Raw genomic sequence first — 24,704 nt, forward strand, 5'->3', positions numbered from 1 at the left:
CTTTATACATGTTGAAAACACATTAAAGGCACATTAAATTTTGTAAAAAATAAAATCTGAAAATATGGTGAAATAAGGTTTCAATGTCATTCAGAATAATGGAAATAAAAGATCAAACTTATTCTGACCTGCATTTATTAAAAATGCATAAAGGAATAAGTGATTTATTGAATGAAAAAGTATTTTTTTACTTAATTAAATTGAATTAAAAACATATTGCGGACAAATGGGTAAAACCTAGTGATTCTAAGGATAAACGTAAATATTATATTTATAGTCTTTAAATATATCATCAAATTATATTTGTTCTTAATAAACCTGACAAGACTTTTGGAAAAAAATATATATATTATTTTTTTTTAATAAAAATTTTTAATTAAATGACACAAGATGCATTGTAACATATAGAGAAACAATTAAAACTGTATATACATATATATTTATTTATTAAATATAGTCTTTAAACATATAAAATTTTTTTTGTTTTAAATGTATGTGAAGATTTTTGGTAAATCGCTACACTTGACCATTAAATGAAACAGGATGCATGTTAACATATAGAGAAACAATCAAAGTTGTATGCTTATATATATATATATATATATATATATATATATATATATATATATATATATATATATATATATATATATTAAATATAGTCTTTATATATATTACTATACTAAATATAGTCTTTAAACATATCATCCAATTATATTTGTTCTTAACACACCTGACAAGATTTTTGGTAAATTGCTACACTTAAAAATGGTAGAATTCAGTAAATTGAGGTAAAATGTATGATGATCACTTATATTTCTTCTAAATTAAATGAAACAGGATGCATTCTAGAGAAACAATTAAAGACTGTAAAGTGTATATACGTATATATTTATTTATTAAATATAGTCTTTAAGTATATCATCAAATTATATTTGTTTTTAATATATGTGAAAAGTTTTGGTAAATCGCTAAATTTAATGATGGTAAATTTCAGTAAATTGAGGTTAACTGAACGATAATTATTTACATTTCCTCTAAATGAAATGAAACAGGATGCATTGTTACATATAGAGAAGCAATTAAAGCTGTATTACACTTGAATTGTTTTGATGACCCAAATAAACAAACAACGATTCTTCCCAAATGAGGGTGTGCAGTCTGTTCCTTCTCGCCATAGCATTTCCACCTTGCCTATACCTCGTTTCATCCTCCTCATCCCTTCCTTCTTCTGCCTTAATTTACCCGTCCCCACCAGAAGCTAATCTATATGCTAATAAGAAGATGGCAATCAATGACGTTCATGCCCGCCTGTGTGCAATCAATATGATATTATATGAGAGAGTACAGATGAAGGAATACATTTCAGCCTGGAGGTATTACACAATAAGTGCCTCGATTTACTTTTCACGACAATGGGCTTTTTATCTCCAACTCCAAGGTCAGAAAGGCCCCCTTGTACGTATATTTTCAATTTAGCGAGGGCCTCTTCACCACGACCGGAATCGTCTTTTGTTGTGCCCCGATTTAAGCTGGAACCAAAATGCTTTCCACTTTCTGTAGCACACACACACACACACACCAGCTTGAATCTGAAAAACACATGAGCAGCATGCGGTGTGTTGTTCATGAGTGTGCGGTTTGATTGTGATTGCCCCAGCAGTTGGGGGTATTTACCCTTTGCTAAACGATGCTCTAATCACTGATTATTAAGAGGCAGCTTCATCAGCACACAACGCTTAATCAACAAAGACCGCGAACTGCAGTGTTTCCTACTTCTGGTGTCTCTTCTTTGTCTTTGGCGCTGCATTAAATTTAAATAATTACCTTTATCTAGAAATTTAGTGTGATATTGATTCTCCCCTGCCACGATGTTGTTGGAAGTAGTTGGCAAGTCATTTCGATGTGGTTGTTGGGGCGTTCTGAGTGGTTGCTAGGGTGTTCTGAGTGGCTACTAGGATGTTGCTATGCGGTTTAGACTGTGTCAGTGGGTTGTTGCTAGAAAAGTCTCTTTTGCATGGAAGAATAATGAGTTAGAAGCTCCAAACACAAATCAGCAACTATATTTATTGTAGCGCTAACTGTAATCAGGGTGTTTGTATAAATTCATTCATTTTCCTTCGGCTAAGTTCCTTTATTCATCAGGTGTCAGCACTGTGGATTGAACCGCCAACTTATCCAGCATATGTTTTACACAGCGAATGCCCTTCCAGCTGCAACCCAGTACTGGGAAACATCCATACACACTCATTCACACACATACACTATGGCCAATTTCATTCATTCATTTTCTTTTTGGATTAGTCCCTTTATTTATCAGGGGTCGCCACAGCGGAATGAACCGCCAACTTATCCAGCATGTGTTTTACACAGCTGATGCACTTCCAGCTGCAACCCAGTACTGGGAAACATTCATACACACTCATTCATGCACATACACTATGGCAAATTTCATTCATTCATTCCTTCATTTTCTTTTCGGCTTAGTCCCACTATTTATCAGGGGTCGACACAGCGGAATGAACCGCCAACTTATCCAGCATATGTTTACACAGCGGATGCACTTCCAGCTGCAACCCAGTACTGGGAAACATCCATACACACTCATACACTAAAGCCAATTTAGTTTATTCAATTCACCTATAGCAAATGTCTTTGGACAATGGAGGAAACCGGAGGAAAGACACGCCAACATAGGGAGAACATGCAAACTCCACACAGAAATGCCAACTGACCTAGCTGGGACATGAACTAGCGACCTTTTTGCTGTGAGGGGACAGTGCTAACCACTGAGTCATCGTGTCGCCTCATATGAATTCATGTCATATAAAATTGTGTTATATTATGAATGCACACATCAATTATAATCCATTATTTCGATCATAAACGTATACAATACTTTTGTAATCAAGCATAAGTTTTGTGTAACTGTACTACTAACAATTTCTGTTATATTTTTTTATTTGTGTGTCCTGGCCAAATTCCCTCCATCGGCCCTTACCCATCATGGCCTCCCAATCATCCCCATCCACCTAATTGGCTCTATCACTGTCTCTCCACCAATAGCTGGTGTGTGGTGAGCACACTAGCGCCATTGTCCTGTGGCCGCCGTCGCATCATCCAAGTGGATGCTGCACACTGGTGGTGGTGTGGAGAGACCCCCCTCATGATTGTGAAGCTCTTTGGGTGTAAGACCATACATGATAAATGTGTTATATAAATACACATTACTCACTTACTTACTAAAGGCGAGTTGGCAGGCTACTGTTTCTGTTTTTCATAACACATACCATAGTAACAATTTAATAACTACTTGTGAGGATGTATGTGGTGTTACCGGTTGTGAAGCTAATCTAAATGCTAGGGAAGTCATCTAAAATATTCTAGGTTAGAGATGTTGTTGCTTATTTTGGCTATTTAGAGGCCATCATGTGGTATTTTTGGGGGTATTTCAGATGGGCTGGTCTGAGTATTTCAGAAGCTGCTGACCTACTGGGATTTTCTTGCACAACTATCTATAGGGTTTACAGAGAATGGTCGGAAAAAGAGAGAATATCCAGTGAGCGGCAATTCTGTGGGCGCAAATGCCTTGCCAGAGTTCAGAGGAGAATGGCCAGACTGGTTTGAGCTGATAGGCAGGGAACAGTAACTCAAATAACCACTCATTACAACCGAGGTATGCGAAAGAGAATCTCTGAATGCACAACACGTCTAACCTTGAAGTAGATGGGCTACAGCAGCAAAGACCACACTAGGCACCACTCCTGTCAGCTAAAACCAGGAAACTGAGGCTAAAATTCACTAAGGCTTACCAAAATTGTACAACAGAAGATTGGAAAAACGTTGCCTGGTCTGATGAGTCTGATTTTAGCTGCAACATTTGGATGGTAGCGTCAGAATTTGGCATCAACAACATTAAAGCATAAATCCGTCCTGCCTTGTATCAACAATTCATGCTGGTGGTGGTGATGTGAATGAGTGTATATGGATGTTTCTGTGTAAAACATGCAAGATAAGTTGGCAGTTCATTCCCCTGTGGCGACCCCTGATAAATAAAGGGACTAAGCCAAAGGAAAATAAATAAGTAAACTTAATGTGACGATTTTGTTTTTGATCACTAACATTAAGCCACTGTTTACACAACACGGCACAGTTTACTTAATATGTGAATATACTTATGCATAACAAAATAAACACACACATGAAAAAATGACAGCGGTGGTAAAACAGCAGTTTAGAAATCACTCACTGATCAATATTATTAATATATTTGCACAAACTCTATAATTCACCAGCATCACACCAACAGATGAGGTGATTCATACTGTATCACACTGTAAGGGTGCTTATTCAGTATATTTGAGACTATAAACTATATAGATCCCCATTTGTGAAACTTAAAATCTTTGCTAAATATCTATCACACCCATTTCATTTTTTACAAGAAAGAAACATCAAGTGATTTTCAAATAAACATACAGGCTTTTGTAGATAACCATTAAACATTTTTAACACATTGCCATCACCCACTGGTAATAAAAGACAATTCTTACATACAATATTATTAGCAGAAATAGTAATGAAAAAAGATTATTTTACTCAAATTTAAATATCCCTATAAATATGACATTTCCTTCCAGGCCTATTATTTTGGGACAGGTCTTTCCCTCTGTTTTGGCAGTGCGAGCCATCACCAGTGAATATTCTGAAACGGGGGGCATGCTGGTGCTTATAGAGGGGGATAAAAAATCATTACCATCATTCTCATTAGAGAAGAACCAATTGTCCAATCAGAGCATAGCTCTGCAATAGGGCTCTGAAAGACACCCCCAGTTGGCTGTCGCTAGGAAACCACAGAAACGGGGGGGGCTCGTATGCGCGTGTTAGATAGAGAGAAACAGGAGAGAGAGAGAGTGAGTGTGTCTGTGCCTGGCGACTGGGACGGTGGATGCTAGCAGTGATCTGGCAGGATTGGGGTGCAGAACGCACACTAGACAAAGAAGCATTAGGGTCCTGAGGCATGGGGCTCACCACGGGTCCAAATGGAGCTCGTGCTGCCCCACAGAAAAGGTAGGAACTGGGTTTTTGTCTGAGAGGTGGGCCCTTGGCTAACCTGGATGTCTCTGAAATTCATGCATATTGATGCACATCTGTTTTCTGTGTCATCCATCACCATTCTCATCCTTCCATCCTACCCTTTAACTTTTCTCAATCCTAGAAGGGTCTGTTGTTCTGTTTTGAAATTGCTGGCAGGATTATTTTTAGCTCTGCTAAAAGGTGACAGGGCATTTAATAGTTGTGTACAAAGTGGACAGCCTCTCATTGGCTGGATGCATATGGTTGGATGGTGCGGAAACCTCTGAGGGGCCCGGGACGTGGACTCAACATTACAGCTTCCCTCTCATTAGCAGACCCAATCAAGTGCTAAATAAGAACTAAGCAGGCTTTAATCATGAATGTATGGCATGCAAGGATGCATTTCCATTGTAGCTTGTTCTGATTTGTACTAAGAAATAGAGCTGATAACATCGGAAAATGCTGTGACTACTAAAATCTCTCCAGTATGCCAAGTTTCTAAATGTACGAAATGTTTAGATAACCTACTACATATTGTTTCTACATGTTAATAGCCAGAACACTTGTAGCCAAACACAAATATCTCATTGTTTAAATGAAACTGCCAAGCATTTTTTTTTTAAACAGCATGGATTAAAATGGTTAAAACTATGCACAATTATAAAAACAGCATATGCCATTGTAAACACAAAGTAAACTTTGTCTGTTAGATTTTGAATAACTTTTTATAATATTCTAATTCTGTAACCATGTTCTCAGATGTCCCTATGGCCCTTCTATTAATGCATATTAATGAAGCCCAGGACTTATATTTAGATTATCTAATTACAATGCCCAACTCCATTAGTTCTTTGGAGCGCAGGAAATGGCTTAGGGGGAGGGCTCATTGATATTACACCATCTCTTGGCGTAATAACAGACCTAGAAAGGGGGAGGCATAATGGTTTGTTGTGGGTAAAGAGGGGGCGATTTGGGGTAGCTGAGGAGGGGGCGAAGAGTGTGGGGTTAGTGGCTTTCAACCACGTGTGTGTGAGTAATTAAATGAGTATAATTGAAACCATGCCACACTTCCCCTCTAACACCCCCCCACCCCCCCTCAGTCCAAACACTGTTTCTCTTTCTGTCCCCCATCTCAATCCCATTACCCCCTTTCTATCCCTGCATAACAAACCCCAAAAGACAGAGACAGAATGAATATGGAGGAAAAGTCATTTACCAGCAGTGCCTGTGGCCACTCCAGTGATCAGATTTAGATGGGTGAACATCCAGCTCAAGCACCTATTTTTCATTCATTAGCACTGATTACATGCTTAATGTTTGTAGTATGGAGACACATATATGACTCTCTTGAAATACTGTAAATTCGGAGCAAGAGTTTTTTTGTTTTTAAAAGATGTCTATGTCTAATAAACATCTAAACATAGTCATCTTGGCTAAATTAAGTCTAAATTTGGGCTGTAAATGAAAATCTAATAGACATCTAAGAATAGCCCAAAACTATAGTCGTCAAATAGACAGATAAGACAGACTTTATATGTAGTCATTCATTTATTTTTATTTGATGAGTCGTCTAGTTTTGGTTTATTAGTTTAAACTGTCTACGTTTAGATGTTAGACATCTATTAAACACAAAATTGTTTGCTGGGTTGTGTCTAATGTTAAAAAATGTTTCAGGTACACGCTATCAATAGTCCTTGCTTCTGATTACCGCAGAAAACTAGATTTAGTTAAAGTCTAAAACCATGATCTCTATTGTAGTGCACTAATGGCATGATGGAGAAAAAATGTTTGGATAAAAATGTTTCTGAAAGTCTGTTATGCTCACCAAGGCTGCATCTTTTTGCTATTAATACATTACAAACAGTAATAATATGAACCATTATTAATATGTAGAAGTAACAGAGACTGAATGTGAAGATTCACAGACAAGCTAATTAAGTTGTTTTGTTATATTAACCATGTAACAAAGTATATAAAAATGTAGTTTATTGCTATTTCCTGACCAGAAATACCTCCATTATAAGTGCATTACAGTAAATGAAGCTTTAATAAATGCAAAATGATTGTCTGTGCTAATCAACAGCATTTTGGCAAATCTTAACTTGTAATGAATCCAGTCCAGATAATCCTTAACTCCTCTTGATGCAAGTATTGTTCACTCGATCCCATTCCCTCTCATCTCTTGCAAGCCATCTCTCCTGCAGTCATACCAACACTGACTCACATAATTACCACACATCTCTTGACTCTGGTTTATTCCCCACTTCGTTTAAGCAGGCTAGGGTAACCCCACTGCTAAAGAAACCCAACCTGGACCATACGCTACTTGAAAACTACAGACCAGTATCCCTGCTTCCATTCATGGCCAAGATTCTGGAGAAAGTAGTGTTCAATCAAGTTCTGGACTTTCTTACTCAAAACAATCTCATGGACAACAAGCAATCCGGCTTTAAGAAAGGCCACTCAACTGAGACTGCCCTGCTCTCGGTCGTGGAGGATCTCAGAATGGCTAAAGCAGACTCTAAATCATCAGTCCTCATTTTGCTGGACTTGTCAGCTGCTTTTGACACTGTCAACCACCAGATCCTGCTATCTACGCTCGAGTCACTGGGCGTTGCGGGCACTGTTATACAATGGTTCAGATCTTACCTCTCTGACAGGTCATTCAGGGTGTCTTGGAAGGGAGAGGTGTCCAACCTACAGCATCTAAACACTGGGGTACCTCAAGGCTCTGTTCTGGGGCCACTTCTCTTCTCCATCTACACTTCATCTCTAGGACCAGTCATCCAGAGACATGGATTCTCCTACCACTGCTATGCTGATGATACCCAGCTTTACCTCTCTTTTCATCCTGATGATCCCTTGGTTCCAGCTCGTATCTCAGCCTGCCTGTTGGATATTTCACATTGGATGAAAGATCATCATCTTCAGCTGAATCTCGCAAAAACGGAAATGCTTGTAGTTTCTGCCAACTCGTCTCTACACCATAACTTTTCAATCCAGATGGATGGGGCAACCATTACTGCATCCAAAATGGTGAAAAGCCTTGGAGTAACGATTGATGACCAACTAAACTTCTCTGACCACATTTCTAGAACTGCTCGATCTTGCAGATTCGCACTTTATAACATCAGAAAGATCCGACCCTTCTTATCTGAACATGCAGCTCAACTCCTTGTTCAAGCTCTTGTTCTCTCCAAACTGGATTACTGCAACTCTCTACTAGCTGGGCTTCCAGCTAACTCTATCAAGCCTCTTCAACTGCTCCAGAATGCAGCAGCACGAGTTGTCTTCAATGAACCTAAACGAGCACATGTCACTCCGCTGCTAGTCCGTTTGCACTGGCTGCCAGTTGCTGCTCGCATCAAATTCAAAGCTCTTATGTTTGCCTACAAAGTGACCTCTGGCCTTGCTCCTTCTTATCTGCTCTCACTTCTGCAGATCTATATGCCCTCCAGAAACTTGCGTTCTGTGAATGAACGTCGCCTCGTGGTTCCATCCCAAAGAGGGAAGAAATCACTTTCGCGAACGCTCACGCTCAATCTGCCCAGTTGGTGGAATGAACTCCCTAACTGCATCAGAACAGCAGAGTCACTCACTACTTTCAAGAAACGACTAAAAACTCAACTATTTAGTCTCCACTTCACTTCCTAATCTGCAGTTGCGTCTTTGAATATCACACTAACTGCACAAAAAAAAAAAAAAAAAAAAAAAAACTAATACCATTAATACTTCCCTTCTTAGACTTTACAGACCTGAAACTTGCCTATAGCACTTATTCATTGTTGCTCTTAGTTGTGTTAATTGCTTCCTTGTCCTCATTTGTAAGTCGCTTTGGATAAAAGCGTCTGCTAAATGACTAAATGTAAATGTAAATGTAAATAAAAACAGTTTATTGCTATTTCCTCTCCAGAAATCGGCAAGGCAAGTTTATTTGTATTGCACATTTTATACACAATGGTAATTCAAAGTGTTCTAATTTACTTGACCCTAAAGATCTGAGTGATCTGTTAGTTTCTTATTCAGTGAGCATACTGTATCTGTAATGTATTGAGGTCTTAGGCCATTTAGTGATTACAACTCATAATACTTTAAAATTTATTCTGAATGTAACTGGGAGTCAGTGTAAAGACCTGAGGACAGGTGTGATGTGCCCTGATTTTCTGATTCTGAATAGAATCCTGGCAGCAGCGTTCTGGATGAGCTGTAACTGTCTTTTTGGGAAAGCCAGTAAGGAGGCCATTGCAGTAATCCACTCTGCTGGTGATAAAAGCCTGAAAAGTCCTTACTGGAAACAAAGCATCTAATTCTTGCAATGTTTTTGAAATGGTAGTACGCTGATATACTTACTGCTTTGACATGACTACTGAAATTAAGATCTGACTCCAGAATCACATCAAGATTTTTGACCTTATTTTTTGTTGCTTGACCCTTAGAGCCAAGGTACACATTCACCTTGAGAAACTCATTCCTGTACACAAATGCAATGACTTCAGTTTTCTCTTTGTTTAACTGATGAAAGTTTTGAAGAAATACCTCCATTATAAGTGCATTACAGTAAATGAAGCTTTTATAAATGTGAAATGATTGTCTGTGCTAACCAACAGCATTTTGGCAAAGCTTTACTTGTATTGAACCCAGTCCCAGAAAATCCTTAACTCCTCTTGATGCAAGTATTGTTTGACAACCTTTAACATGATACTGTTTCACATATTGACATGGGCAACTCTTCTGACTCGGTGGCTAATCTATCATCCGTGGCCGTTCATGTAGTGGTAACCAGAAACTGCAGAAAAAAAAGGATTGCTGAAATGTTACACTCAAACTTAGTATCCAGGAAGAATGTGAATGTAATTATAATGTCGTTTCCAGCAAAGAACAGAATATGAATGAAGTGATTTTAACATTGATGACTATCAGGGCTTTCAATTTTTGTATCTATATAAAACTGCCATTTTTACAGACCATTTATTATATATGATGACAAGTCATGTATCAGGTTTACCTCAAAATGTTTTTATAGAATACTATGGTATTATTGTTTTTGCCAGTGCATCACATTTACATCTTTCATAGCTAGACATTGTTGAAAAAGAAGTTATAAATGGATCCAGTTGAAAAACACAGACACTAAATAAATAAATAAATAAATAAATACATTTTAAAAATCCACATACAGACATTCACATAGCAAGTAAATCCCTGTTTGCTGACGCACATTGGTTTCTTTTTAATATAAAGATCAGTGATAGAATAACAACGTTTTTACTTATCAAGTGAGTACCTGGATGTGAATTTGTGTGTGATTTACATCTGGATCCACTTACTATTTTTTCCATTTTTTATTCAAAAGAAGGTAATGATTCACACTCAATTGCTTCGTACTGTTTTTATTTTTACTTTTTCTTACATTTTACTGGTGATAACAGATAGACAGACAGACGTTTTGGCACAAAGCCTTCCTCAGTGTGTGACATAATTCTTTAACTCCACCCTTTTATCCCATAGTCAATCACAATGTGCAATTAGTAAGACCGTCACTCTCATTTCATTATCCATTAATTACACAATAACTTATAATCTTCACAGCAATAACAATAAGTAATCTTCCCATTTCATACCTCACTCTACAGAGATAAAGTGCATCAACTATTATCATTAATCAGGTGTACATCAATACAATAAAATTCTAACAGTTAACATAAAAAGTTTTCTACATTTGACAGTTACCCAAAGAATAAAAATCACAAGTCTTTCCTTCACCTCTACCCATATAACCAATTATACAGGAGACATTTACCCTCATATTCAAAAACAATTTGCGAAACATACAAAAAAACCTACATTCAAAAACCATTACTACATAAGAAAACAGCATATCAATTATCATCATATTTTTTATACGCCCATTTTTTATTCACCTTTAGGTTACCTGATGTGCACTTGGTCAAGCTATTTTTTTTAGTAGCACTTTAGTTTAAGTAACAATACTAGCTTTTTACTAGTTGCTTATTTTTAAAATATTAGTGTCTATTATCAAAATAATTATTTGTTTAATAGTACTTGTTTATCACGGTCTAAGTAAGTATTCCCGCACCCTTACCTAAACTGTCATTTTCTTTCGGCTTAGTCCCTTTATTCATCAGGGATCGCCACAGCCAACTTATCTAGCATTTGTTTTACACAGTGGATGCCCTTCCAGCTGCAACCCAGTACTGAGAAACATCCATACACACTCATTGACACACATTCACTACACCCATTTTAATTTATTCAATTCACTTATACTGCATGTCTTTGGACTGTGAGGGAAACCGGAGCACCTGGAGGAAACCCACGACAAAATGGGGAGAACATGCAAACTCCACACAGAAATGCCAACTGACCCAGCCGGGGTTTGAACCAGCGACCTTCTTGCTGTGAGGTAACAGTGCTAACCACTGCGCCACCGGGTCGCCCCATTATGGATATGACATTTACGGTAAAAATGTAAACCATAAATTCCGAGTAGGTAAATGCTAACATTATATTATAACATCTGTTCATATTTTACAAAACAGAGTTATAGGATTAGAAAAAAAAAATTAATCTGTAAACATTTTTTATATTTGAAAATAGGCAATTAAACGTGTGTTATGGATGTGTAAAGTCTGCAAATTTACAGTATACAACATACTTTGTAGAAAGTCTGCGAATTAAAGGAGGAGTATGTAAGTTTGACACCCAGAGTTTGAACTAGGTATTGCATTCCTGGATCAGAACAAATGCAAGCGCAGGCTGAAATAAGTCTGACTATCGAGCCTTAAGACAGATTTAAATCGTCTTCTAAATAAAAGTAACGGCACGCGACAGAAGGACTATTCTCCATATTAAAAGGAGTTTTTGTTCTAACAAACTCCTCGAACTGATATATTAGAAACAGCTTCTATTTCTCACAGCTGAACAACAGAAAACTGACAATGATCACCTCAGGTACACCTCATGTGCTTTATTCAGTCTTGAATGCTAACAATGTGAGTTTAAATGCTATTTTACATTATATTGATTGCCATATACTATAAGCAGCAGCAGATAGTTCACCTCAGATCTTGAAAATAAAATAAACCATTTGAAACTGAACTTTAGAACCGTGACTCTAAACCAACTCAGATCAGTGATTTAATAATGTTAAAGAGGTTTAATATGTATTAATTAGATTATAAACCTTACCATTTACTGAGTGAGTACATGTTCTGTGCTTCTGAATGGCTGTATTTTAATTTCTATCAGGTTTCGTCTGGTGCAAACAGCCAAATTGCTTATTACTGCAAATCTCCTCACACAGCGTGTTGCTGGGACACGAGGTTGCAATATAACATGCTTACCAAATGTTTGCACTCATTATATTTATATTATTTGCTAAAAACCTCATGTGGGACTCTATCTGCGTCTTATTTCGGAGACTGCTACTGTCCATCAAAGGTCGCATTACGGTCACAGACACATGATTTGAGAGCTTTCATGACTGAATGACTGTTTGGCCAGCGGAGAAACTGAATGGTTACTTTACTTTCGCCAATTGGTGAAGTTTTTTTCCCCCCCTCCGCTGTCGCCACTAGCTTGCATGGTTTGGGATCAGTAGAGCTAATCATCGATGGATTTGCTCTTCAGTGTTTAGGCCCTCAGTAGTGATTATTAAATCACCCTGAACTAAGCTGAACTGAACTTAAACACTGAATACTGAACTACACTGTTCCAATTTACTATGATCTTTTATGTGAAGCTGCTTTGACACAATCTACATTGTAAAAGTGCTATACAAATAAAGGTGAATTAAATTGAATTGAATGGAATGACTAAAATACACTGTTTTCCACCAAGGCAACCCAGGGTGTTGAAATATAATTGCCTAAACTGGCATCGGGCGGGTTAAATGACCAAAACAAAGACAGACGTTCCTGTATGTAATGCACATTTTCAAAGCAGAATCTCTAACTTTGGCATTGTTTTTCCAACACAATCTCACGGCAATTCGTAACTTTTTCATTTAGTGGCTAATTCGTATGAATTCGTACGATCTAATTCGTACAATTTAGTACGATTTGCTCATCCCCCAATGACGGTTGGAGTTAGGGGTGGGGTTCGGTGCCATGCCTCCTTTTTAAAATCGTACCATTTCGTACGACTGAACTCGTACAAATTCGTACGAATTAGCCACTAAACTGGCAAAACGTAAAATACTTACATTTTCTCGTGAGATCAGGTAAACAAGAATGTTCACTTATAATCTTTCTTAAATATCTGCAAACTTATTATGGTATTTATATAATCAAAAAAAAACAGTTAGCTCACTATAGAACATTTTATTTCATTTTACATTGTTGCAGTTATGAGGAAAAAGCTTAGTTATGAATGTGACAGCTCTCCGTTATGGATGTGACAGGTGTGAAATTGGCACTTGTTTGACTTTGGAAAATCTAATATAATCGTTTGAAAACATTGACAGAGACATTACTAAGTATTTTTTGAGTACCTTTCAAACTGTTCTTCTGTTTCTCTCTCATAGTTTGCGTCGAGTGTGGCAGCGGGGCAGTCGTGGTTCAAAGGTGAAGCATCGGGGCGGCACAATGGAGGGTGAGCAGAGCACTCCTGCCGCCAGTGCCAGCAGCACTACGGGTACCAGCACATCCACTACAAACTCCACAGGCACCACCAGCGCCTCCACTGCCAGCACTGCCAGCTCCACCAGCAGCAGCACGAGCAGCGCGAGACAGGCCGTTCCTCAGATATCTGTATACAGCGGCATACCTGACCGACAGACCGTACAGGTGCGCATCACACTCACACTACGAATGAATCAATTCACATTTCTTCAAGAGATTGCAAGTGCATAACATTCGCAGTTCTAATGTCCGTGTGCATGTACAGTACACCCTCATCACCACCCCCATTGTCCTGATCAAACCTTCTCCTAACAATCCACTTACTGCATTGCACCACACATCACTTTTTCTTGCTTAATTGTTTTAAAAAAGTAGAATTTAAGTCTATACTGCCCTCTGCTGGTGTGTTTAAGAGCTGAAGCCCAAGCTGCATAGTCATAATAGTCACCCATAGTCACAAAAAATGTGTAATGTGGAGGTTTACAAATCACACAGGTCTCCGTACTTCTAATTTAAATAGCACGCAATTAGGCCTTGATCAATTTTAGCTGTGTGATTTTGATCATTTATTTATCTGTCATTTATATTTAAAAGTTTGCTTTAATATAACAACAACAATATTAAGTCAAATGCCTCATTATTACAATTACAGTTCATATTAATAATGATCATGATGTACAGTGTGTAGCACTATCATGCATGAAAAATAATTCTGAAAAGAGAAAAATCCAATCTGATCAATCCAAATTATTCAAACTATTTCAGTTTAACCACCAGCGTTCACTTAGTTTTGATTATTATGTATTATCGTATGTATGTATACATAATATTCATACATACATATTATAATAAAACTATAATATGTATTTTTATTAATCAAGTTTATCAATAATATATTAAAACAATACTTTTATAGTTATTATAATATATAACAGGGTGATGCAGTGGCGCAGCAGGTATAGCTGTCGCCTCACAGCAAGAAGGTCGCTGGTTCGAGCCTCAGCTGGGACAGTTGCCATTTCTGTGTATAGTTTGCATGTTCTCCCTGCATTCGAATGGGTTTCCTCCGGGTGCTCCGGTTTCCCCTAAAGTCCAAAGTCATGCGGTACAGGTGAATTGATATAGGCTAAATTGTCCGTAGTGTATGAGTGTGAATGTGTGCGTATGGATGTTTCCCAGAGATAAGTTGAAGCTGGAAGGGCATCCGCTGCATAAAAGATAAGTTGGCGGTTCATTCCGCTGTGGCGACCCCGGATTAATAAAGGGACTAAGGCGAAAAGAAAATGAATGAATGAATAGTTGAATAATATATAACAATTCAAAATATTCTAATTATTTTAGTTTCACTACCAGCATTCACTTAGGTGTGATTATTAATTATGTATTATAATATGTATACAGAAGATGCATATATAAATATTATAATATGTCTTTTTATTATTCTACTTTATTAATAACATAATAACACCCTATTTTATAATTATAATAAATAACTATCTAAAATATTCACATTTTTTACTGTTGATGTAATTATTATTTATGTATTATAATATGCATATATACATACCATAATTATTAATCTATGTTATTAATAACATATTAAAACAATATTTTATAATTATTATAATATATAACAATTTAAAATATTCAAATAATTTCAGTTTCACCAACGGCATTCACTTAGTTGTGATGATTTTGCATACATAATATGCATACATACTGGACATATTATAATATTATTATAACATGTATTTTTTATCAATCAACTTTATTAATAACATATTAAAACCATATTGTATGACTATTATAATATATAACAATCCAAAATATTCAAATAATTTCAGTTTCACATTCGGCATTCACAGTTGTGATTATTAATTATGTATTAAAATATGTACACATAATATGCATATATATATATATATATATATATATATATATATATATATATTATAATAGAATTGAAATATGTCATTTTTATTAATGCACTTTATTAATAATATATTAAAACAATATTTTATTATAATATATTACAATCCAAAATATTATAATTATTTCAGTTACACTACTGGCTTTCACTTAGTTGTGAGTATTATATATATATATATATATATATATATATATATATATATATATATATATATATATATATATATATATATATATATATATATATATATATATATATATATAAAATATGCATACATACATATTATTATATAATTATAATATGTATTTTTTATTAATCTACTTTATTATTAGCATAATAAAACCATATCTTATAATTATTATAAAATATAACAATCCAAAATATTTACATAATTTTAGATTCACCATCTGTGTACACTAGTTGTGATTATTAATTATGTATTATAATATGTACACATAATATGCATACATACTTATTATTATTATTAATCTACTTTATTAATACCATAATAAAACAATATTTTATAATTATTATAATATATACCAACCCAAAATATTTTAATAATTTTAGTTTCACCATCGGCGTTCACTTAGTTGTGATTATTAATTATGTATTATAATATGCACACATAATATGCATATATATACTTATTATTATTATTATTAATCTACTTTATTAATACCATAATAAAACAATATTTTATAGTTATTCTAATATATACCAACCCAAAATATTTTAATAATTTTAGTTTCATCATCGGCGTTCACTTAGTTGTGATTATTAATTATGTATTATAATATGCACACATAATATGCATATATATACTTATTATTATTATTATTAATCTACTTTATTAATACCATATTAAAACAATATTTTATAGTTATTCTAATATATACCAACCCAAAATATTTAAATAATTTTAGTTTCACCATCTGCATTCACTTAGTTGTGATTATTAATTATGTATTATAATATGTATAAATAATATACATACATACATATTATAAAATAATAATCTGTATTTTTTTTATTAATCTACTTCTTTAATAACTTCTTAAAATCATATTTAATAATTATAATATATACCATAAACATTTATCAAACAGGCAAATACAGTATATCTGTTGTCAGACTTGTGCACTTTTTAGTGATTACGAGGCTCATATCTGAGAATAAAATAGAATAAAATAAGAAACTATTATCAGTATTTATACTGAGATCTAGCTTTAAAGTTTGAGACATTATTAAGATCTTTTCAAAACCTCTAAAGCAGACTCTAATTATTAAATATATATATATATAAATTGCAACATTACATACAGTATACATGCATTATATAACAAATACATAATATAAACACACTGTTGACAATGCACTGCAGACATAACAGAGATCAGACAGGTTTAAACTCAGTTCAGACTGCACTTTAGACCAGGGGTCAGGATGCCTGTTGCCTAGCAACTGTGCAGTTGTGGGCAGTTCAGTGAGGACATAAAGGATGAGACAAACGGAAATGCATGATGTTGGAGAACGTATTATAGTCAGGAGAAAAATGACAGAAAAGCACCGTTAGTGATGAGAACGATGCACTTACAGAATCTACACTATCTGCTCAAATAACTGTACAGGTATTTCAGCATTTTGTTTTGATTTTGCTTGGAATGCTTTTCTGAATGTAATGTTGTTATGGGATGCTAGCTCAAGATCAGTATTACAGAACAAATGTTAAGCAAGGTTCATTTGTTGTCCACATTATTCATTATTATGAGATAACATTACTATGAAAGTATCAAAGTACACAATTAGCATTTACATTGGATGTATTTTGGTTGTGATTTTTAATGAAATCTCATAAAAATTTAAAAGGTTTTCGATGCAATTTTAGTGTATTACTGTTTTCTAAATTGACCACGGTTTATGCCTTGCAATACTTGGGTTAAAATAAAACAGCTTCAAATTAAATTAGTATTAGGATAATGCAATATTGAATATATTAAATGTTAAGGCTGACAAAGAAAGCGAAATCAGCAATGAAAAACAACAGAATCTGCATCTTTTTAGGCATGTTGCAGTTCACTTTCTAATCAAAAGGAGGAGACATATGCAAAGTATTGAGAATGAGCATGCTGGAACAAACCAATAAGGCTGCTCAGTGAATATTAAACAAACAGGAATGCAGTTGACAGACTTTACACTTACAGACCTGATGTTTAATGCAAAATCTCAGATATTTCTCTGAACCTTGTGTGATTAAAAAAATGAGAGATAACGTAACACAATAAGGAGAAACACAGCTGTTAAATTAGTGTAAATGAATGTAGACAAAATAATGATGAAAAATTGGTCTTTAATATACTGAATGAAAAAAAAATCTGACTATACATTTAATACATACATATATATATATATATATATATATATATATATATATATATATATATATATATATATATATATATATATATATAAATGTATATATGTATATATATATATATATATATATATATATATACACACACACACACACTCACACACACACACACACACACATATATATATATATATATATATATATACATCTAAACTTATTATATATATATATATATATATATATATATATATATATATATATATATATATATATATATATATGAGAATCTTATCTTAATTTAAAGTTTCCTTATGCTCTCAATCGAACCTTCTTGCTCTGCATTTAAAGCCCTTGGCATATTAATGAATGCTAATCTGATTTCTCTGCCTGTCTTAAATGGTAGGTGATCCAGCAGGCTCTGAATAGGCAGCCCAGCACCGCAGCGCAGTACCTGCAGCAGATGTATGCAGCTCAACAGCAGCATCTGATGTTGCAAACAGCAGCCCTGCAGCAGCAGCACCTCAGCACAGCACAGCTTCAGAGCCTCGCAGCAGTCCAGCAGGTGACTTAACCATGCGTAGACATATACCAACGCATACACATAATGCACCTAAACACACTTTACTCTTTGTGACTAACATGTTTCTATCACTCAGGCTAGTTTAGCAGCCGGTAGACAGAGTTCAAACCAGAATGGGACCTCATCTACTCAGAGTGGATCATCACAGACGACAGTAAGCTTATTTATTTGGATGCATCTATACTAAAATTGTCATATATTTATGTTGTAATGGTTGCAATATTCTGTTTTTGCATGTGACGTAACATATAGGCTTCTCATGTCACAAGTCTGGCTCTCTAACTCCCACAGATTAATTTAACCACATCTCCTGCTGCCGCTCAGCTGATCAGTCGTGCCCAAAGTGTAAACTCCGCCCCATCTGGGATTTCCCAGCAAGCGGTGTTGCTTGGCAACGCCTCGAGCTCCACCCTGACAGCCAGCCAAGCTCAAATGTACCTGCGGGCACAGATGGTGAGCACACCTGCTTACCTACAAACACAAGAGTTTCTAATGTTTGTGGAGCTGCTTTATGTACACTCACCGGCCAGATTATAAGGAACACCTGTTTAACTGCTTGTTAATGCAAATATCGAATTGGTGGATCACGTGATAGCAACTCAATGAATTTGAGAACGTAAACATTTGCTAAAATTCAAACTGATCAACAAAATGGGGAGGAAAGATGATTGAATTGAATTTATCGGGTTTGTTCGTGTCATACATACTGTAAAGACTGGTCTAAATATTTCAGAGACGGGATTTTTACCCAGAAACATCTCTAGGGTTTATAAAATAATGTCCGGTGAGTTGTAGTACTTGTCGGATGACAATGTCCAGGCAGGTTCAAAATGACAAAATGCAAATGTAACTCGCATAACCACTTACATCAAACCTTGAAGCAGACAAGCTACAGCAGCAGAAGTAGAGCACAAACTGAGCCAACAATTCATTCATAGGCCTAACCACCAAAAGTGAACAACAGAAGTCTGGAGAAAGCTTGCATTGTCTGTTAGGGCTCTATTTTGACGGTCCATGCGCAAAGCGCAAAACGCAGGGCGCAAATGCTTTCAGGGCGTGTCAGGACGCGTTTTTGCTAATTTAGGGACGGGAAATCATGCCTTGCGCTTCGGCGCATGGTCTAAAAGGGTTGAGTTTATTTTCTTAATGGGTTATAGGTGTGTTTTAAGAATAAACCAATTAGAGTCTCATCTCCCATTCCCTTTAAGAGCCAGCTGCGTCGCACCAAGAGCGCATTCGCTATTTACAGGATGCAAAGTAAGTCTAAGTGGAAAAATGAGCATTTCACAAGCAAACAGTTAACAGTTGACAGTTTTTTAACAGAAAGCTGTTAAACAGAGCATCTACTGCATGAGAATGAGAGATAATGGATCACTTTCACTTTCACTCTTGGATAGGGAAACCTTTACGCACAGACATCAATTAGTCTATAAATAAATAATTTTGTTTATTAAGCGCAAATATTCGTTTCAAAACTATTTCTAAATTCAGTTCTTATTTCCAGCAAACGAATAAATGAATAATAATAGCAAAATGTGCTCAAAAACCTGAGTTATATCCTAAAACACATGCTGTGCCCCATATGGTCTAAAACCTGACAGGTGGGCAAATCTAAGCTTGCTTTTAATAAAACAAATATACATATGGATATAATAAATAATACTGCTAATAATAATAACATTATACAAAAGCAAATTATTGTGAATGAACTAAAAAGCCTCCTGAGATGAGGAAGACATAAAAGCAGTGATTTTTCATATTTATGTAGGCTAGAAAATAATATGTTTTGTAATATTTTAATCCTTTATATTTATATTCTATATCTATTCTTATTATATCCTATATATATATATATATATATATATATATATATATATATATATATATATATATCCTTAATATTTACATTTTTTATATGTAAAGATATTTGCCTATTGCTCTCTTGTGCGTATTAAGCAGTGGGTAAGCGAGGCGCAACTCTGTGCCGGAGTTTAGACCAGGTTAGTTTTGGTCTAATGAAAAATCTATTATAGTTTCTTAAAATAGCAACACGCCAGCAGTCTGCCTCAGAACGCCTATGGGGGCACAAATGAGCGCTAATGCATTTGCTATTTAAACAGTGTAGCGCAACGCCTCAAAACGACTCTTGCGCCAAGCTTAAACTACCAAAAGACTACTGCGTCACGCCTTGCGCCACACTGCGCCGGGTGTATGATAGGGCCCTTAGTCTTTATTTTTGGATGCTAGGGTCAACATTTAGCCTGAAAACAGATCCATCTGCCCTTATTTAAAAGGTTCAAGCTGGTGCAAAAATAGGTTAGTTTTTCTTTATACACTTTGGACCCATCAGAAGCAACAATTTAAGCCATTGTTTAAACTCCACAGCCTACCTGAGTATTGTTGCTATCCATCCCTTTATGACCACAGTGTACTAATATTACGATGGCTACTTCCAGCAGGATACTAGTAAACAGTCAAGTAACAGCTTAAATCATCCTAAACTGGGTTCTTGAACATGACAATGAGTTCGCTGTTCTCAAAAGGCATCCACATTCAGCAGACCTCAATCCAATAGTGATGTACATGGAGATCTGCACTTTTCTCGGTATTAAATCTTTACCAGTTACATTATGCTCTCATGTCAATGTGGCATAAACATTTTGGAAATTCGTCACCTTAGAATTCTAAGGTTCTATCCGACATTTTTGTCAAAATTGAGATATTGACATATTTTTATTAAATGACAAATTATTTACATTATGGGATGTTTTTTTTAAGTTGTTCACATTTTAAGACTTTTTATTTAAAAAACAAATGTTACACACACACTGTTTGCTATGGAATGCAAAAACTTTAAAGCTCATTATCTCAAAATCATTCAGAACGCAGATAGAACCTTATAATTCCAAGGTGACGAACTGTTTCCAACAATTGATGAAATCAAATCCATAAAGAATCAAGAGCAAGTACTATCAAGGTGAAGCTAATAAAGTGGCTGGTAAGTGAATATTATAGATTCCTAAGGACATTGTGTTAATGAGCATTCTTATGTGTGATTATTTCAGGCTCAGCAAAGTAATCTTGTGCATGTAGCCAGAAGTCTGGGTCGAGCCGTCCCTCTGTCTTCTCAGCTGATCCTGGCCCCGACTGCTACAGTAACTGCTCTACAGTCTGACACTAACACAACCAATAACACACAGTCTGCCTCTGCACAGGTACACAAGCAAACTACCATAATATTTGCACAACCAAAAGTACTAAAACATGTCCTATTTGCATTTATTAATTTGCTTTACTCAAAACAATGATCTTAAAGTATTCAATTATGAATGTCTTGATAAATATGCTAAAGGATTACTGGGCATTTCAGATATAATTCGGAACTGGTGCATTTATTAAACATCTATTAATTTGTGTACAAAACTGATTTTAAAGAAACACATAAATTACTCTTAATAGAATATAGTTTTCCAAAATATGCAAAATAGGTTCATTCTGAAAACGTAGCCCTATATAAGCTTGACGTTGCAGTCACATACTGTCATTACATTTTCATTTCAATATTTGGATTTGAAGCCATAATTTGGTAAGTTTTGGTTTACAGTGAAAAAAACTAACCATAAAATGAACAAATTATGTCCACTTTGGTCCAATTTACTCAATGATCAATACTGTACGTTTCTAGAGAATGCGAATTATGTAGTCAGAGCTACGTATGGCTACATTTATTCTTTAAAACGAATGCTACGAGGCGGTATGACACTGTTTCTTTTCGCGCTTACCAGCTGGCCGCTTACCTGCATGTGGACGGCTTTCCCACTGTTACCAGTTTTTCCAGTTAGCTCGACACGTATGTCAGTGGGTCAATATGCGCTTTTCAAAATACTTTTGGTTGGGTTTAGGGAAGGGGAAGGGTAGGGGGATGATTGGTTGGTCAGTCAGTCAGTAAAAGTTAGTCAACAGCGGCCTCTGGTGGATTTAGGTGAGAAGAGCAGATCTGAAAAAGCGTACACAGCAGCCTCTGGCGGATTCGTGAAAGTAAAAACTGCAAAAAAAAAAACGTACCTCCTGGGATGTATTTTGCTTTCTCCAAAAATGTATATAACCATGCGTAATCAGAATGAGCCTGGGTTGAAAATATGTTATTTCCAATCATTTTTAATGTTTAAAAAATACTACAATCTTTCTTTGAAGATTCTAATTTGAGCACATTAGAATAAGGATCATATGGTTGGATTTGAATTATACTTGACCCTAGTTTACTCAAATAAAAATTATTATTTAACTGATAATTCATTATATTTAAACTCAATGGTTTATTGACACATTATGACTTTTACAGGTGCAGAACCTTGCCCTGCGCAACCACCAGGGGGTGTCTTCCACCCCTCAGGCCACAGGACTCCAGGCACTGAGTCTAAAGCAGACCCCTGTCTCCATTCAGCCCACCCCACTTATCAAGACACCCAGCCAGAGCACTGGTGCCGGGAAAAACAACCTGAACGCTGCTTCCTCGGATGGAGTGAAGAAGGCAGAGGAGGGACAAACCGAGATGAAAGCAGTGAACATGAGTCGTAATGTGTCCTCTTCACATCCCTTAATAGCACCAGGTAAGCTCATTTCACTTAAGTCACATTTGAAAAGGTCTGAATGTCACTGCAATAGGCCACAAATGATCATAATATATAACTGCAAAATAGTATCATTTCTTTATTTGTAACAAGATTTTTTTCAGTAAAATCTCCAAAAACACTACATCAGTTATATTGGCATCACTTTATTTTGATTATCCCTTTTGCACTTTCAGTTGACTGTACAGTATGTAACCTACACCACCCACTTGTTCTGAGCTGACATGAACCTGCAAATCTTTACATAGGAGTTGGCTCTAACAAGGAGGCTATAGGCCGCGGCCACAAGCGTCTGTCGCTAGAGCACCTTTCTTGATCAGGGGAGTCAGAACAGAGAACAGAGCTAGCCTCCATTACACTGATCCCCTTACATCTCACTCCCATCCGGGTCATGGCACCAATGTAACCACACTCTCAGAAATAAAGGTACGTGAGCTGTCACTAAGGTGGTACCTTTTTAAAAAGTACTCATTTGTACCTAAAAGATCCATATTAGTACATTAAGGGTGCATAATAGAACCTAAAAAGTACAAAAGTGTTCCTCTTAAAATTGTTTGGTACCAATATATACTTCTGAGGTACCAATATGGACCCTTAAAGTACAAATGTGTACCTTTTGAAAAGGTACCACCCCAGTGACAGCTCGCATATCTTTATTTCTGAGAGTGCAGGATGCGAATTATACATTGACAATCGGGGGGGTCAAGTTTTTCGATTATGTTTTCAGTGTTTTAACGGATATTAAGTTGTTCTCAATGACATTTGTGATTTTAAATAAACATATTAGGGGATGACCATTAAAAACTCCACATATTTTTTTATTTTACCGCTTAACTTCCATGTGAAAGCAAGTGTATAATAAAATACAAACTTTGCATCTAGTTTTATGGACACCTACAGTTCAAATGACTATTTTACAAGAAACATGTTTAGTGAACACTTACACTGTCTGTTGGTGCTCTAGATTTGCCGGTTTCAAACCGATGAATTAATAATTTTTGTTGCAAACATGCATTTACAATGATATGGACCATTACAGGGGTGGTCAAATGTATATTTAAAATAATTATTATTTTAATTATTATTATTATTTAAGGTACAGATCAGAACAAACTATTTCTTAACTATTGAAGGGCAGTTGAAGTCAGAATTATTAGCCTCCCTTTGAGTTATTATTTTTTTTTCAAATGATTTCATTACATTTTCACAGTATGTCTGATAATATTTCTTCTTTTAGAGAAAGTTTTGGCTAGAATAAAAGCAGTTATAATTTTTTATAAACCATTTTATGGTCAAAATTATTAACCCCTTTAAGCTATATTTTTCCAATAGTCTACAGAACAAACCATCGTTATACAATAACTTGCCTAATTACCCTAACCTGTCTAGTTACCCTATTTTACCTAATTAAGCCTTTAAATGTCACTTTAAGCTGCATAGAAGTGTCTTGAAAAATATCTAGTCAAATATT

The 24,704-nt window shown here is 35.5% G+C and overlaps 1 protein-coding gene and 1 long non-coding RNA gene across 9 annotated transcripts in view; one reads left to right on the forward strand and one right to left on the reverse strand.

Annotated features, from left to right (window-relative positions):
• phc2b (polyhomeotic homolog 2b (Drosophila)) overlaps positions 1–24,704 on the forward strand; it is a 62,019-nt gene that overhangs the window by 12,483 nt on the left and 24,832 nt on the right. For 2 of the 7 annotated variants that reach the window (XM_005172100.5, XM_009302666.4), the window contains exons 2-7: positions 13,622–13,883; positions 18,426–18,584; positions 18,679–18,756; positions 18,894–19,055; positions 21,668–21,817; positions 22,945–23,212. In XM_005172100.5, coding sequence (XP_005172157.1) covers positions 13,683–13,883; positions 18,426–18,584; positions 18,679–18,756; positions 18,894–19,055; positions 21,668–21,817; positions 22,945–23,212 — 1,018 coding nt within the window. In that variant the 5' untranslated portion in view covers positions 13,622–13,682. Of the gene's footprint in view, positions 1–4,912; positions 5,071–13,621; positions 13,884–18,425; positions 18,585–18,678; positions 18,757–18,893; positions 19,056–21,667; positions 21,818–22,944; positions 23,213–24,704 lie in introns of those variants that run through there. The other 5 variants (XM_073952756.1, XM_073952757.1, XM_021476816.2 and 2 more) reach the window with 4 other exon arrangements.
• The window catches only part of LOC141386356 (uncharacterized), a 45,356-nt gene that overhangs the window by 7,123 nt on the left and 13,529 nt on the right, over positions 1–24,704 (reverse strand). The window lies entirely within an intron of this gene.

This window comes from Danio rerio, chromosome 6, assembly GCF_049306965.1.
Source record: "Danio rerio strain Tuebingen ecotype United States chromosome 6, GRCz12tu, whole genome shotgun sequence".
In the NCBI taxonomy this organism is placed as follows: domain Eukaryota; kingdom Metazoa; phylum Chordata; class Actinopteri; order Cypriniformes; family Danionidae; genus Danio; species Danio rerio.